This window comes from Fusarium phalaenopsidis (genome assembly GCF_050370095.1).
Source record: "Fusarium phalaenopsidis strain FUZ10S chromosome Unknown contig_32286, whole genome shotgun sequence".
Taxonomy (NCBI): domain Eukaryota; kingdom Fungi; phylum Ascomycota; class Sordariomycetes; order Hypocreales; family Nectriaceae; genus Fusarium; species Fusarium phalaenopsidis.
The window spans coordinates 1,789,348-1,802,890 of NW_028145413.1; the positions used below are offsets into that span (position 1 = coordinate 1,789,348).

At 53.2% G+C, this 13,543-nt stretch overlaps 5 protein-coding genes and 1 non-coding gene across 6 annotated transcripts; 3 read left to right on the forward strand and 3 right to left on the reverse strand.

Annotated features, from left to right (window-relative positions):
- Nucleotides 1–478: 478 nt before the first annotated feature.
- LRP88_02881 (SCP2 sterol-binding domain-containing protein) lies at nucleotides 479–1,007 on the forward strand (the record flags this gene model as incomplete). The annotated part of the gene is made up of 3 exons (XM_083239517.1): nucleotides 479–494; nucleotides 553–753; nucleotides 844–1,007. 3 exons carry the CDS (start codon nucleotides 479–481, stop codon nucleotides 1,005–1,007), a joined length of 381 nt encoding a protein of 126 aa, XP_083104647.1.
- Nucleotides 1,008–1,195: 188 nt separating this feature from the next.
- LRP88_02882 (2-nitropropane dioxygenase) lies at nucleotides 1,196–2,512 on the reverse strand (the record flags this gene model as incomplete). The annotated part of the gene is made up of 6 exons (XM_083239518.1): nucleotides 1,196–1,304; nucleotides 1,352–1,531; nucleotides 1,583–1,668; nucleotides 1,719–1,747; nucleotides 1,818–2,330; nucleotides 2,389–2,512. The coding sequence occupies 6 exons, from the start codon at nucleotides 2,510–2,512 to the stop codon at nucleotides 1,196–1,198; spliced, it is 1,041 nt and encodes a 346-aa protein (XP_083104648.1).
- A 503-nt stretch (nucleotides 2,513–3,015) lies between these two features.
- LRP88_02883 (uncharacterized protein) lies at nucleotides 3,016–3,876 on the reverse strand (the record flags this gene model as incomplete). Its single annotated transcript, XM_083239519.1, has 1 exon — nucleotides 3,016–3,876. The coding sequence occupies one exon, from the start codon at nucleotides 3,874–3,876 to the stop codon at nucleotides 3,016–3,018; it is 861 nt and encodes a 286-aa protein (XP_083104649.1).
- A 1,376-nt stretch (nucleotides 3,877–5,252) lies between these two features.
- LRP88_02884 lies at nucleotides 5,253–5,324 on the forward strand. The gene has a single exon. It is a non-coding gene; the product is annotated as a tRNA-Asp (tRNA).
- Nucleotides 5,325–9,987: 4,663 nt separating this feature from the next.
- LRP88_02885 (kinase-like domain-containing protein) lies at nucleotides 9,988–11,460 on the forward strand (the record flags this gene model as incomplete). Its single annotated transcript, XM_083239520.1, has 3 exons — nucleotides 9,988–10,116; nucleotides 10,176–10,245; nucleotides 10,301–11,460. 3 exons carry the CDS (start codon nucleotides 9,988–9,990, stop codon nucleotides 11,458–11,460), a joined length of 1,359 nt encoding a protein of 452 aa, XP_083104650.1.
- Nucleotides 11,461–12,609: 1,149 nt separating this feature from the next.
- On the reverse strand, nucleotides 12,610–13,408 carry LRP88_02886 (emp24/gp25L/p24 family/GOLD-domain-containing protein; the record flags this gene model as incomplete). The annotated part of the gene is made up of 3 exons (XM_083239521.1): nucleotides 12,610–12,759; nucleotides 12,841–13,146; nucleotides 13,205–13,408. The coding sequence occupies 3 exons, from the start codon at nucleotides 13,406–13,408 to the stop codon at nucleotides 12,610–12,612; spliced, it is 660 nt and encodes a 219-aa protein (XP_083104651.1).
- Between the last annotated feature and the right edge of the window lie 135 nt (nucleotides 13,409–13,543).

Here is a 13,543-nt window from a genome sequence, read left to right on the forward strand (position 1 = left end):
TCTGAATGGCTTCTGTGCAGTTGTTCCCGAACTAGGCGAAAAGCACGTGGCCACCATCTGCCGCCAACTGACTCGGCTTCCGACGCATTCGGGGGTACAACTGATCATTACAAGTCGGCCATACTAATCCCATGTATCTTTTACCTTGTGTCTAACAAAAAGGCGACAACGTCAAGAGATCTGATGCCAGTTTGGACCCGCTTGGGGGATTGTGGGGAAAGGCTCAGCACATGATGCAACTCCGAGGTTCACATGCAACGATCGGGGCCGACCCCAGAAAAGCCCAACATCCATCGCCGCCGTCGACAAGATCCATGACCTCTCATTCTCTGTAACCCCCAGTCGCCGTTTAAAAACCTCGGTCAATTCCCCCACACTTTTTCTCTTTCTTGCTTTCTTGCATCTCCATCTCGTATCCGTCCTCTCTCCACAGATCTCTTGCTTCGCCCGTCAGTTCTCATAAACAATACCAGCAGCCATGTCTCTCAAGAACGGTACGTTGGTATACATATGTCAAAGACGAGAATAGGCCCGAGACTGACTCTGCGACAGACAACTTCCCTTCCTCGGTCGCCTTTGACGCCATTAACGCCGCCATCAATGCCAGCGACGCCGACCGCGCGGACGCCATCAAGCAGGGCAACGGCGTGTACGCCTTCGTCCTCAAGAACGCGAGTGGCGAGGAGGCTAGCTGGCACATCGACCTCAAGAAGACGGGTGCTGTCGGCACCGGAGTTGGCACCAAGCCTGATGGTACGTGAAGACAGCATAGACGCGATGCGCTCATCCGGACCCTCCGGTGCATTCGTCTGCGCGACAGCGCGGCTAACACCACGACTCTAGTCACACTGAGCCTCTCAGAGGAGAACTTTGGCAAGCTTGTCGAGGGCAAGGCCAATGCCCAGCGCCTCTTCATGGGCGGCAAGCTCAAGGTCAAGGGCAACGTCATGAAGGCGACCAAGCTGGACCCCGTGCTGAAGAAGGCCCAGACAAAGGCCAAGCTGTAATCGCGAGTAGGGATCACGGTGTTTGGATAAGCAGCAGTCTTTTTTGTATGATATCAATTTCTTGTTTGCCCCCATTGCCTCGGCGTAGAGGCGACTACTATATAGAGGAGTATATCGCGCTCTGTCAATTGATTGATGACTTTTGTCTTACCTCAGATGGGATGGGTTTCCTTTCATACGTCATTGCGTCAGACGAGACCAGCCGCTCTTTGAAGCGCGACCTTGGCCTCTTCCCGCACCTCGCGCACAATCTCCCCAGCCGGTTGAGTCTTGTTAATGAGACCGACGCCAGTTCCCCTGTTTTGCAATTAGACAAGACGGTAGAATTATCCCGAGACACTTACGCCCAGGTGTTGATGATTCGGGTAGCGTCCTCCTGTGAGTAGTCCTCCTTGAGGCTCCGCTGACATTCCTCGAGGGATGCGCCAGCAATGAACTTGTTGTGGATAGGTCCGATGATGGCACGGCCGTCGTATAGAGGTCCCCAGAGGGTGCTGTTAGTAATCCGGTCGTTGAAGGGTGACCTATGTCTCGTAAGCTTAAAGATGCTCTATTAATGTGAGATAGACACTCACTTTAGCGTGGACACTCCACCATCGACAGCCCCGAGGACAATGTCCTTTCGGAACTGGGGATAGATGGATTCAGTTGCGACAGTGAACTAGATGATATAAGCTTCCTTTCTCAACATTTGACCCGTAGATGACTTACTCTTGTTCCCATCACGACTCCCTCAGCGCCTGTCTCAAGTCAGCATCAACAACTTGTAATATGAGAGACACTCACCCAGAGCCAAGGCACCGGCAACACCTCGCCCATCGGCAATCCCTCCAGCAGCCACGATGCTGATATCTTTATTCCCAAACTCCTTCTCCAGCATAGTTCTCACTTCGGGCACGAAGCTCACGATACCTGCTCCCTGGCGGAACTGGTGCCCACCAGCATCAACACCTTGAGTCACGAGGACATCAGCGCCATCGAGCACTGCCTCCCGGGCCGCCGCGACGTTTCCAACCTGGACAAACACGACAGGTGGAACGTCCAGAGCCTTGAGCGCGGCGATGATGCTGCGGTGCGGCTTGACGTCACCGTCCGGTGCAAACAGCCAAACCGCGGCGGGCCGGTGCTTGGCCAGGAGGGGCAGCGCCGTCTCAGCGAAATGGCCGATGGACTGGTGCCCCGTGATGAAGCTGGTTCCGACCCGGAGCGGGCCGTCTGCCGGTTGGTCGGCGCCGAGCAGGGTGCGGGCCTCTTCGAGGTCGCTAGAGAGGGTCTTGATGTGTGCCGAGTCGGGAGAGAGGTCAGCCGTCGATGGGAGAAATCCTATTCACGTCAGCCTCATCTATTCAATATTCATTACATATAAAACACATATTAATACCGAAACCACCGGCCTTGGTCACCTCGGTCGCCAGCTGGGCGGAAGCTGCGCCAAGCATAGGTCCATTGCTAATGAGGGGGCTCTTTGCCCACGGGAAACGGTTCATAAGCTTTGAGGGACTCATTTTTGGTATGTTGATGACATGAGATGGAGTTAAGAGACACTGTTGGGGAGATTTTCTTTTATATGCTCCAGCTTACATGGATGCCTCCGTCGTATTGCTCAACAAATGAACGTCAAGCACCCAACGCCTAGTCTGATGGATGTACGGATATGGGGCAACGCAATTGTGACTCCTAGGTCTGATTTGTCATGATGCTGCACCGCGGAATAAGGAATCGGAATCATACACACGTCGTTGAAGCATCTCCGCGGACAATCGAGTGGGATGGCCAACTCAATAATGTTGCCATATCCATTTTTTATTTGTTGTCAACCTAGCTTGTTCTTCTCTTGTAACCACTTAGCATCGCAATACAATCCTCCAGAGGCTTGCTGTTAAGAACCTCGGGCGTCAACTTGTGAGCCACGACAGCCGTCCCGACATTCCGTACACCTGCTCCGAACTGCTCGCACTCGTTCGTTCCAATCTTGGAGCTCCATTGCATCCGCAAAGGAGGTACCAACCTACTGGTTACTGAAGTCCCGTTCGATGCAATTGCACTCCAGTGTCATATGGCGCTCAAACGATCTTCGCTCTACGACATCGAGAATCCGGTCGTACCGAGCCCCTAGGCCAGTCCAGTCTGGATACTTATTCATATCCGCCCACTGTGAGCTTGGTCCTGTCAATATCTCATTGCCCCAGCCGAGTTCCTTGGCGGTGCTCCTGCGGTAACGGTGAATCGAGTTGCCCGTGGAGGCGGCCATAGAGGCAACCGGGTCGGGTTGTGGACCAAATGCCGCGTCCTCGCGTTCCTCCAGAGCCATAATGGAGCCCATGGCTGTTTCAATATTCGTGCGAGCCGCTATCTTGCCACGAATGGTGACGATCTCGGCATCGGGGATCGAGTCAAACGTAATAGGCGCATTTAACCCGTCATCCTGGCCAGTGAGGATGATCAAGACCGGCATATAGGTAATTGGGCGAATATCGTAGCACCGAGAAGAGTCTTGCCCCTGGATGGCAATAGCTATAGCTCTGAATAGCGGTCGAGTTATGTAATACTGCTGGTTCTCGGGCTCTGCTTTGGGTGTCTTGCTGTCAAGGCCGGAGCAGACAGTACCGTGCATGCTTATGATCAGGTCTACCGCAGAGTCTTCGTCTTGGACTGCCGGCTGATCTCTAAAGTGTAGGATGTGGGCGATGAACTGGCCATACTCTATATCGGTACGGTAAGGGCGAAACCACCGACGGTAGAGGTAGTTGTGGAGAGCAGACCGAAGCATTTCAGGATAACCTGCTCTGCCTGCAGGGCCATTCAGCAGAAAGATCGGGACGGTCTTGTTCCAACAATTCAGCCCCATGATCTCGTCGAGATGTGACATATCTTTGAGAAGATGGGGATGGTGGATCTGAAAGGTCTCCAGTTGGTTGCGATGGTGTTCCTCCAGGCTCCCACGAAGGTGGTGTAGAATCTCGTGGCGCTCAAGTTTTGCTTGGCGTCTCCGGACGGTGTCGATACCATGGCAAACTTCGTACGGCGCAAGCCAAGATGGGCCTGCATTTTTTGTTGTAGACATGAACGGGGAAGGATGAGGGGCCTTGCTGGGAATAACAGTGTTTGATGAGACAAGTTGGTTCTTGGGTACCAGCTGGATGGCACTTATTTATATACAATGAAAAACTCTCTTTTCTCGTACCACACAGGCTTCACATAACCCAAGCACAATTAAATGAGATGCCGAGATGCATGGCGTAGTCTTAAGCTTCAGACTGTAGGTGGGTGAACGCAAGACTACGATGGACAATGATACTTAGCGTTCATGGAAACGAAAGTACAGAACGTGGCCATCCTTGGTGACAGTCATCTTCGAATCTCAGTAAACTCAAGCATCGTACAACGCCGAATTCTAGACAGCTTAAGCTTGATCATCCCCGATGACTCACGAATCGTGTCAAACGGCATAGAGGAGCTCAACGGCTTTACCTGACCAATATGATCTCGACAGTGACCTCTTAGCTCGATGTATTCTTCGAATTTAAATCCAATATGGGCTTGGAAATATTATTTTTTTTCCGCTTGTCGAGATTTCTTCGTTCCTGAAGGTGTCGTTCACTTTAGGGTGAGGATACGAGCGACATTCCTATCAGACAATATCACCACGTGTGAAACACAAAAAGGAGGGGGGGATATTGTTTCCTCTTCTTCTCAGTGAGCTGGTGCCTCTTTCCCAGGGTTGCTTGGTGCAGGAGGTTCATAATGAGGTGGGGAGACCAGCAATGTCGTCTTGCAGCTGGTATGAATACATCTCCGCAACTACCCAATGTGATGATAATAAGCCTCAGGTTATAGAAGCATGATATGATAGTTATCATACTTATCGAAGAGTTCATTGTAAGTTTATGTATATGGTCATGTGCATTTTACGACTATTTCCTCCTAAGGCCATCAATACTAGGTAGACAGAGGAGCGTCCTTGCTGTGGTGGACAAGATGTACACAGCTGACCCTTCCTTTGTGGGGGGAAGGAACCAACCAGGAGTGTCTGGGGGGTAGCAGAGTCCCCGTGAACAGCTAGGTATCCATTGCGTGGACCAACACACACACTCTCTCTCTCTTTCATCACCCTTTGGTTCCCTGCGTTTTCTGGCAAAACATCAGGTTTAAATGGAACTTCCCTCCTCCCTTACATATATAAGGTGTGTTTTGTTCCACACGTGACATCGAATCCTCGCTACAGTGGTTGCTCACAATCACACATCTTCCGTAGTATAGTGGTCAGTATGCAAGCTTGTCACGCTTGAGACCCGGGTTCAATTCCCGGCGGGAGAGATCGCCCACGTCAGCAGACGTGACTCCTTTTTTTGTTTTTGCATTTTTGCCAATTTTTGCCCTTTTTTCAATTTTTTTTTTCTATTGATGGTTGAGTCAGGCCTAGTATCACTGTTGTGGTGCGTTCAGACGTTGACATTCTAACTAAGCGGGCACGTGACAGGCCTCCGAGTGAGGAACCTGAGCGCAGGCGAGCTCGAGATCATCGAGTTAACCATGTCAGACAGCTTAATATCGAGCCCAGTGAAAGTCGAATTAGAGACCTGGGGGTCTGTCTATGTTTATCCTCCATTCACCATGGGGCACAGAAAGATAATGACACACCTTGAATGAGAGAACATGGACCTCAGATCACCGCTACCCTACATCAATCAACAAGTGAAATTGCATTGCCACGACTTCAACCTCAATACTATATATATATCTGCATTGCACATCGGTCTTTATTTGATGATCTGTTTTCTTGTCATCTCGATGACCAGGTGATTGCCCCAGTAAACAAAATCGTGCTTGTACCTAGTCACAACTGGTGAACTGCAGACTGCCCCTTTCCCACCATAGGACATGGACCTACCAACTCCAGTGCCAAGTATGACAAAGCACATATATGCCCTGGGATCTGTTGAGACTCTACCGAAACGAAGCACCCAACAATCATACAGACCTTCTAGCCCATAGGCGAAAGGACCGGTTATGCTTTCGTTTACCGACATGAGATGTTTCAATTCGCAGGTCCCTGCGTACGAGTACGTAGCATCAATCCAGAGAACCTGGATGATAATTCATGGTTGTATATCCCCCCCAAAATTCGCGCTTCACGATCCCATCTTCCCCTACCCTAGCCCATGGTGATACTAGCCAGGCACAATCTTAGATCAGGTGCATCCTATAGGGCGCGTTAGCAGGATGGCGTGTGTCAGATGAAGCCGGCTTCCATGCCCGTCGAGACGGTGTGATGGTTGGTTATGCTTTTTATCCAGCTTCATAACAAGATATTCCAATGGTTCATCGAGCAACGACCTGTGGAATCTGGCATTGCAATTGGCTGTTGTTTTGCCAAAAAGTCAAATTGGCATCCGCATGCAGCACATGATTGGCCAAAAGGGACTATGCATGTCTCGTGAGCGCCAAATGACCGAGCCATTCGGAGATTTACCCAATGTTAAATGAGCTTCAAATTTCCGAAAGCGAGCAGCTTGCCCATCTTGATTTCCCGCGGCTGGCATCAGAGGCGCTCAGAGACGGTACTAAAAGCAGGGTAAACACCTATGACGGGGTTTAGTTTGAGTTCGGAAGTCTCAGTGGAATGTCTGATCCCATTGGGGGCTCAATGACTTAGACAAGTAGTCACCCTTGCTGGGCAACAGATGCTGAGAGCCAGGTTCCGGTAGCACGATGGATGACCGTTTCGAGGTGAAGCATCCTAATGGCACGTTCCCTATGCAATCCGCCCCTAGTAGCGTAGAGCAGCGCGTCAACATGACGGAGTCCTCAGCATGAATCTTGAGATCGACAACCAGCAAGCAAGGCAGGCAAGATTCCATCGATGAGGGTGCCCATGCGACCTGGCTAGCTGGCCTGCATAAGCAGAGACAATGCAACGTCGGCAGCAAATCCGAATTAGGCCGAGCTGGGGAATAATGTGGCGAGTGCATTAGCCATAACACATGCGTGTACGAGGTGCTTGTGAGACTCGTGCGTTGGCGACGAGCCGTCCAGGACACGCAGCACCGAGGGGAACGCGATACAGAAAGAGGGAGGTGGACGTTTTTTGCACAAGGGGCAAAGCCAGAGCCGCCTCTAGCGGGGGCCCCTGGCCGAAATATCTCTCTTCTGAGCCAGGTGCTGTTGTTGGGGCCGGGGTAGAAAGCAACCTCGCATCCTCCCGTCCTGGACTATTGGGTAATTGAAGCCTCGTGCCCCGATGGGGATAGATGGCAAATGATGGATCAGGCGATGAGGACAAGGTCTTCGATTGCATCCGTCAAGGAGGGGATTTCCCTGCTCGATACGAAGTTCGTCCTCTAGGGAATCTATAGATGCGAGGTGAGGAACGGATCGGCTGGATGGGCAACGGAGCAGTTCCACGACCAGCCGGCCAGATGGGAGTGGCTGTCTTGGCTGAAATTGATGGACGGGCGCTAGCAACGTCTTGACTCTTCTGGCGCGTTGCTTGTCGAAGGCTGCTTGGTTGCATCCCCGGCCATGGGACGGATCCGACCGCTATGTAAGCTATTCTCGGTAGGTACCTACTGATGCAAGGAATAATGAATCGTTCAAGCGGAGAGGCACCAGAAAAGAGCCTCAGGGCCACGACCTTGGCGTTTTCGTTTTGTTGCGGTCAAGACCGCGAGGAAAAAGCATGGCACTTTGTTGGTGCAACGCCGCACAGCTTCGACGTAGCAATGCCTGCGGTTGTAATGCCAAGCACAAGTCCTACCTGCCGATCCATCTGGAATCCATGAAAAAGGGTCTGTCGAGAGGAATTGAATTGGTCGAGATCCGTGCCCTTTCACACCGGTTGCAAGGCGTCCCCCGATGCTTGCGAGGATAAACCACCAGAAAAAGACTGCCCCCGCTCGACGAGAACCAACTCTCACCCTGATTTTAACCTTGAACCCATGCATGCCCGCAGCCTTCCGTCCCCATCACCATCCATCGCAGATGATGGACGGCCCGGGTACGGAGTACCTGGGTAGAGGCTGGGAGATTGCGCCGCGGTTGAAGTAGCAATACCCCGGGCCTGCCGTTGGGGACTCCACCACCGGACGCCTCAGTGGACAACGCCGAGTCAAGAGGAGGACCAGGGGCACACCTCATGGTCCATTGGGGAGGATCCTGTGGGCACAGGCGCGCGCCCGTAGGCGTCTGTCGTCAAGATGAACGGCGCCCCGGTGGGAGATGGGCAAGTCGCCGGCTCCTTGACTGACTAAGGCAAGGCAAGGCTCAAGGGGATATCTCGACTTGAACGGGGCTTGCTGTGACCGGCGACAGCTCACCGATAGATTGGGTTGATGGCTAGGGTTTAAGCCCAACATGTCGGTCCAGGTGACGACATCCACATGTGTCTGAGGCGGTAGACTTTTCTTGTTTGTTTCTTGATGATGAAAACTCGCGCGACTCGAGAAAAGTGACAGGACGGATGGGTTGCTTTTGCCAGTCAGTGAGTGTCTGGGCCAACAGGGGAAACTATCGGATTGCAGAACGAGGTAGGGAGCATGGGGACCCGACCCGGGCGGACGATGGTAGGTACTTGAGCGGGAGGTAAATCTCCCCAAAGGTTGAGGTTCCCCTTGGCACGGTGCGGAGACAACCTTTCTTCACAATGCACACTGTCTGGAACGTCAAAGCACCTGCATGTCTGGCAGCGCATGGCGCTAAGCCAGATGGCATCTGACCATCTAGCCAGTGCCACCTACAGTGCGTGGCTGAACCCTTCATCTGCCGCCCTCAAGCTTGAGTCCCTGAGGGTAGATACCTCGTCCCCGTGTATCCCCTAGCCTCCTGCATCCGGCTGCCCTCGTCCCAGAACGGGTTGGCTGGCGGCTGGACTGGGCCCTTTGGAAGCTGGGGCTGGGTCCAGCCAGAGCTGGCAGGCAGGCTGGGCGTCCCAATCCCATCCCATCTCATCCACTGTCGGGTCAGGTTGGTTGGCGTCCAGCGCCGGGTGTGTTGGCCTCAGCGCCCTCTCGCTTGTTTCTTGTAGCGGTTGCTCGCTGTAAAGAGACTGGCTGCTGGCCCCAAGGTGCCCGCCTTGCACTGGCCGGGGGGTTCTCTCGGGCAGTGGAGCTGGGGGTCACTGACTCTGGCTCGGTCGGGGGCCTGGCACGGGCTCTCCCATCCCCTTCTCCAGCGCTGAGGACTCTTCCCCTTTCCTACATCCATCCCCAATCTCCCCATCAACCTCATCCTTTCCTTCGCTTTTGGGGATTCGCCTTCGACTTCTTTCCCTCGAATTCGATCGCCTGTCCGAGCGAGCTGCCACATTGTATCCTTTTGGCATCTCTTCTCTGCTTCAGGTGAGTACCCGATTACACATTTCCACGTTCACACCTGTCGGGGGCGGTGCTGGTGGTCTGTTTTGGCTTCTGGAGCCATAGAGCTTGGGGCGTGGATATTCGACGGGCTGCTGCTGCTTCAACCGGTTGATTCCCTTCTCCTACGACCCGACATCGTTCCGATCGATACATCTTGGATCTGGCCCTGCCCCTTTCGACAGGCTTGATTGCTTTCTTGTCGGCATCGCCATCAGGGGCAAAGTCAGTCGTGGCCAGTGTCGTGCAGGAGCTGCTGCGCCTGCGTCCGCAGTCCTGGGCTGGAAGAGCCTTTTTGCCGCGCCTCCAATCAAGGATCCCAGCACCCGGCAGCAGCCCAGCTTGATCAACCTGTCGCCTCATCCTCCTTTGCTGTCCAACCGCACGCAGCGCCACGCCATCAGTCCCCGACTCTTTCTTGCCCCTTCCACTCCCCGACCGACATCTTGGAATTCCATCAATTTTCATCAAACACTGACCGCTGGTTTTGGTATTTGTTTACAGGCATCGATTTTTTGCAAGCACGCTTCCATTCCAGACTCGATCCACGCCGTTGCCACGACCGAAACTTTCCGTCTCTCTGCCTAGACATTCTTCAAGGTGGTCCGGTGACCGCCACTACCGCCGCAATGGCTTCGTCGTCTTCCAACGTGGTTGGAGTTCACTATAGGGTGGGGAAGAAGATCGGAGAGGGTTCGTTTGGTGTCATTTTTGAGGGCACCAATCTGCTCAACAACCAACAAGTTGCTATCAAATTCGTGAGTCGCCCGACAATTTGCATCATCTGTCTTCCCCATGAATCTAACACTGTTTCTAGGAACCTCGCAAGAGTGATGCTCCTCAGCTGCGAGATGAGTACCGAACGTACAAGATCCTTGTTGGATGCCGTGAGAACCATCTCATTCGAACATATAACTTACATGATGCTAATTTCTGATTTAGCTGGTATTCCTAATGTGTACTACTTCGGTCAGGAAGGACTTCACAACATCCTCGTGATCGACCTGCTTGGTCCATCTCTTGAGGACCTTTTCGACCATTGCGGTAGGAGGTTTTCCATCAAGACCGTCGTCATGGTGGCCAAGCAGATGTTGTCCAGGGTCCAGACAATTCACGAGAAGAACCTCATCTACCGTGATATCAAGCCCGACAACTTCCTTATTGGCCGGCCCGGCACCAAGGCCTCCAGCGTTATCCATGTTGTCGACTTCGGCATGGCCAAGCAGTACCGTGACCCGAAGACGAAGCAACACATCCCTTATCGCGAGCGAAAGTCGCTTTCTGGGACTGCTCGATACATGAGTATCAACACTCATCTCGGTCGTGAGCAGTCTCGACGAGACGACCTCGAGGCCCTCGGCCACGTCTTCCTGTACTTCCTCCGTGGAGGACTCCCCTGGCAGGGCCTGAAGGCTGCCACCAACAAGCAAAAGTACGAGAAGATCGGTGAGAAGAAGCAGACGACGGCGATTAAGGACTTGGCCGAGGGCTTCCCTGAGGAGTTCAACAAGTATCTTACCTATGTCCGTAACTTGGGCTTCGAGGATACTCCCGACTACGACTACCTCCGAGAGCTTTTCACCCAGGCCCTGAAGACGACTGGCGAGGTTGAGGATGGCGAGTACGACTGGATGAAGATCTCGAAGGATTCGGGAAAGGGATGGGACTCGAAGAACCACAACGCCGCGTATCTGCACAACCCCAACGTGCGACCTGGCCCCTCGCAGATGGAGCTGCACAGCGGCCACCGTCCCGGGAATACGAACTCTCACCAACAAGCGCAAAACCTTACTGTCAGCCGTTTAAACGCCGCGCAACCCCCTCCTCCGTCTCCGATCAAGCAGATGGGCAAGCAGAGAGATCGGCCAAGCGCCCCCGGCGCCTTGTCGGCGCAGAGGGGGAGCGGGGTTGGGGGTCTTCGGGACATGGCCACGCCAACTGGCTCAACTCAGGCCCAGTTCCAGAACAGCGCCCAGAACCTGCCTCAGCCGAGGACCTCCCAGCAGGGACCGGCGACGCAGCTCGCCCAGCCTAGCGACCAGCCTGCCAACCCTCAGCCCAGTGGCTTCCAGAAGCTGATGAAGACGCTCTGCTGCGGTTAAATAGGGGTGGTTGATGGCTACGGTTTTCTTTCTTTCTTCATTGCTGCGGCGTTGTGCTTCAGGATCTGTGTCTTAATGACAGTCCTGAGCTTGAGGATGATGTCCCCAAACGGTCACAAGGGGACGTGGTTGCTGGATAAAAACGCCCACCTGGAGCAAATCTTGTTACGCTTACTTCCTGGACCTCGACACCCATGGCGACCCGGCTCGGCGGGTAATGCTCCTACAACGGATGCGGCGATGTCCATTTGCTTGAGTATCGAGACTTGGCTCTGGAACCTGGATCTCCTCAAACTCGGACCTCATCATGTCGCTACCATAGATTTCCTCTGTCTCCTGAACTGATACACCGAGGTATCTTTCTAGGACCGCCCACCAGGGGAAGCAAATCTGGTCTTGGAGTTGGGAATGGGCTTTCCTTTTTTTATTATGTCTGGCATTCCATCACGAAACTATACTAAACCACGTTTAATCTTCCAGCGCAGCACGGCGCAAGGAGATCGAGCAGGGCAGCATTTTGGGTCTGGTTCGGTGTTTCTTAGTCGTATTTCTCATGACGCTGTCTATAATCTCTCTCTGCGTAATCACCTACCCAGACGAAAGCCACTCTTGAGCGACCTGAGGGTGGTGAGGCAAAGCGAGACGAGGGCGAGCGAGCGTCTCCAGTCTTGTCTGGTGTAGTTACTAGGGTATGGTATGGTAGGGGAGGGTAGAGTAGGTAGGGGTAGTAAGAAGGAGGTGTGGGGATGATGAGTCTGGTCTTTTTTGTCGTTGTTGTTGTTGTTGTTGTTGTTCACTTTGGAAGAAGCAGCTTGGTGATTTGTCGTGAAATGAAGATAGAGCACTATAGGGAGTTTTTTGTCTGAATCTTATAATGGGAAAAAAAGGCGTTGTCGCTCCTTTTTTTAACACTGATAGTCTTATTCATCCATTTCTTTGAATAAACTTAAACTGCACACAAGTATAAAGTATCATCACGTATATGTAACATTACACGGCATCATCTAAAGGGAGTCCATTCCCTGTGAACATCTAATGCCAAAATTTTGTTGCCACTATTCCCATCCATGGCTATCCCTCCAACACCCAGCCAGCCTGACAGACAAGTATGAGCTGCAGAACCCAGATTGCACCCCGGAAACGATTAGATTAAGTGAGCTTCTGCTTGATGAAGAAGGATCGGAGATGCGAGAGCTGCCAGGCGCAGGTGACGCCGAGGACGATGAGCTGGATGACGATCCAGCGGATGACACGGGCGTTTGTAGACTCGGACTGATCTCGGAACTCGGCCTCTCGCTCCTGTATATGATGTGGTCAGCTTTCTGGTGCCTCTTCTCGACCTAGTCGTATCAACCGACTAAAGGGTTAGTTGTCACTTACACGCTGGAAGACCTGCTCTCTTCGGATGTCGTTGAGGCGGGCGTTGAGGTCCTTGACACGTGTTGTGATGTCCTGGATCTTTCCCTTGTCGCTGCTCTCGATCTGGTTGGTCTCGCCGATGACGAGGTCGAGGGTCAGCTTGATGCCGCCGTTGGGTTTCGAGGCCGAGAGCCAGCCGGTGCGGCCAGAGTTGGACGACGGCGTGAAGCACAGCTTGTGGTCTCCGGCGTCGGCGGCGGAGAAGGTGAAGCGGCCCGAGGCAGCGCCGCGCTGGGAGACGACACGGTGGTCGTTGTCGAAGATTTCCTGGTGATAAGTGTGAGCATGGCTGTCATGAAGCATCTGGTGATGGCTTTCAACGTACGTCGACATTGATGTAGATGCTGATACCGTCGTGCTTGACCCAGGCGTTGACCCGATCATCCCACTCCTCAGCAGTGTAGTGTCCCACGACAAGAGTGTCCTTGGGGAGCTCCTCGTAGAAACACTTGGGGGTGACGCCGTCGATGAAGAAGTGCAGCGCATTCGCAGCTGCGCTGAGCGACAGCAGGGGCAGGAGGAACTTCATGATGGGCGGGCTCGTGAACAAGACAATGCGCTAAAAGTCGATCGGGGGGCGCAATTGGAGGGGGAGGCTCGAGAGGGCCGTCGATGTATCGAGTCGAGTCGAGTGTCGTGTGCGAGATGAGGTTGTACCCAAGGA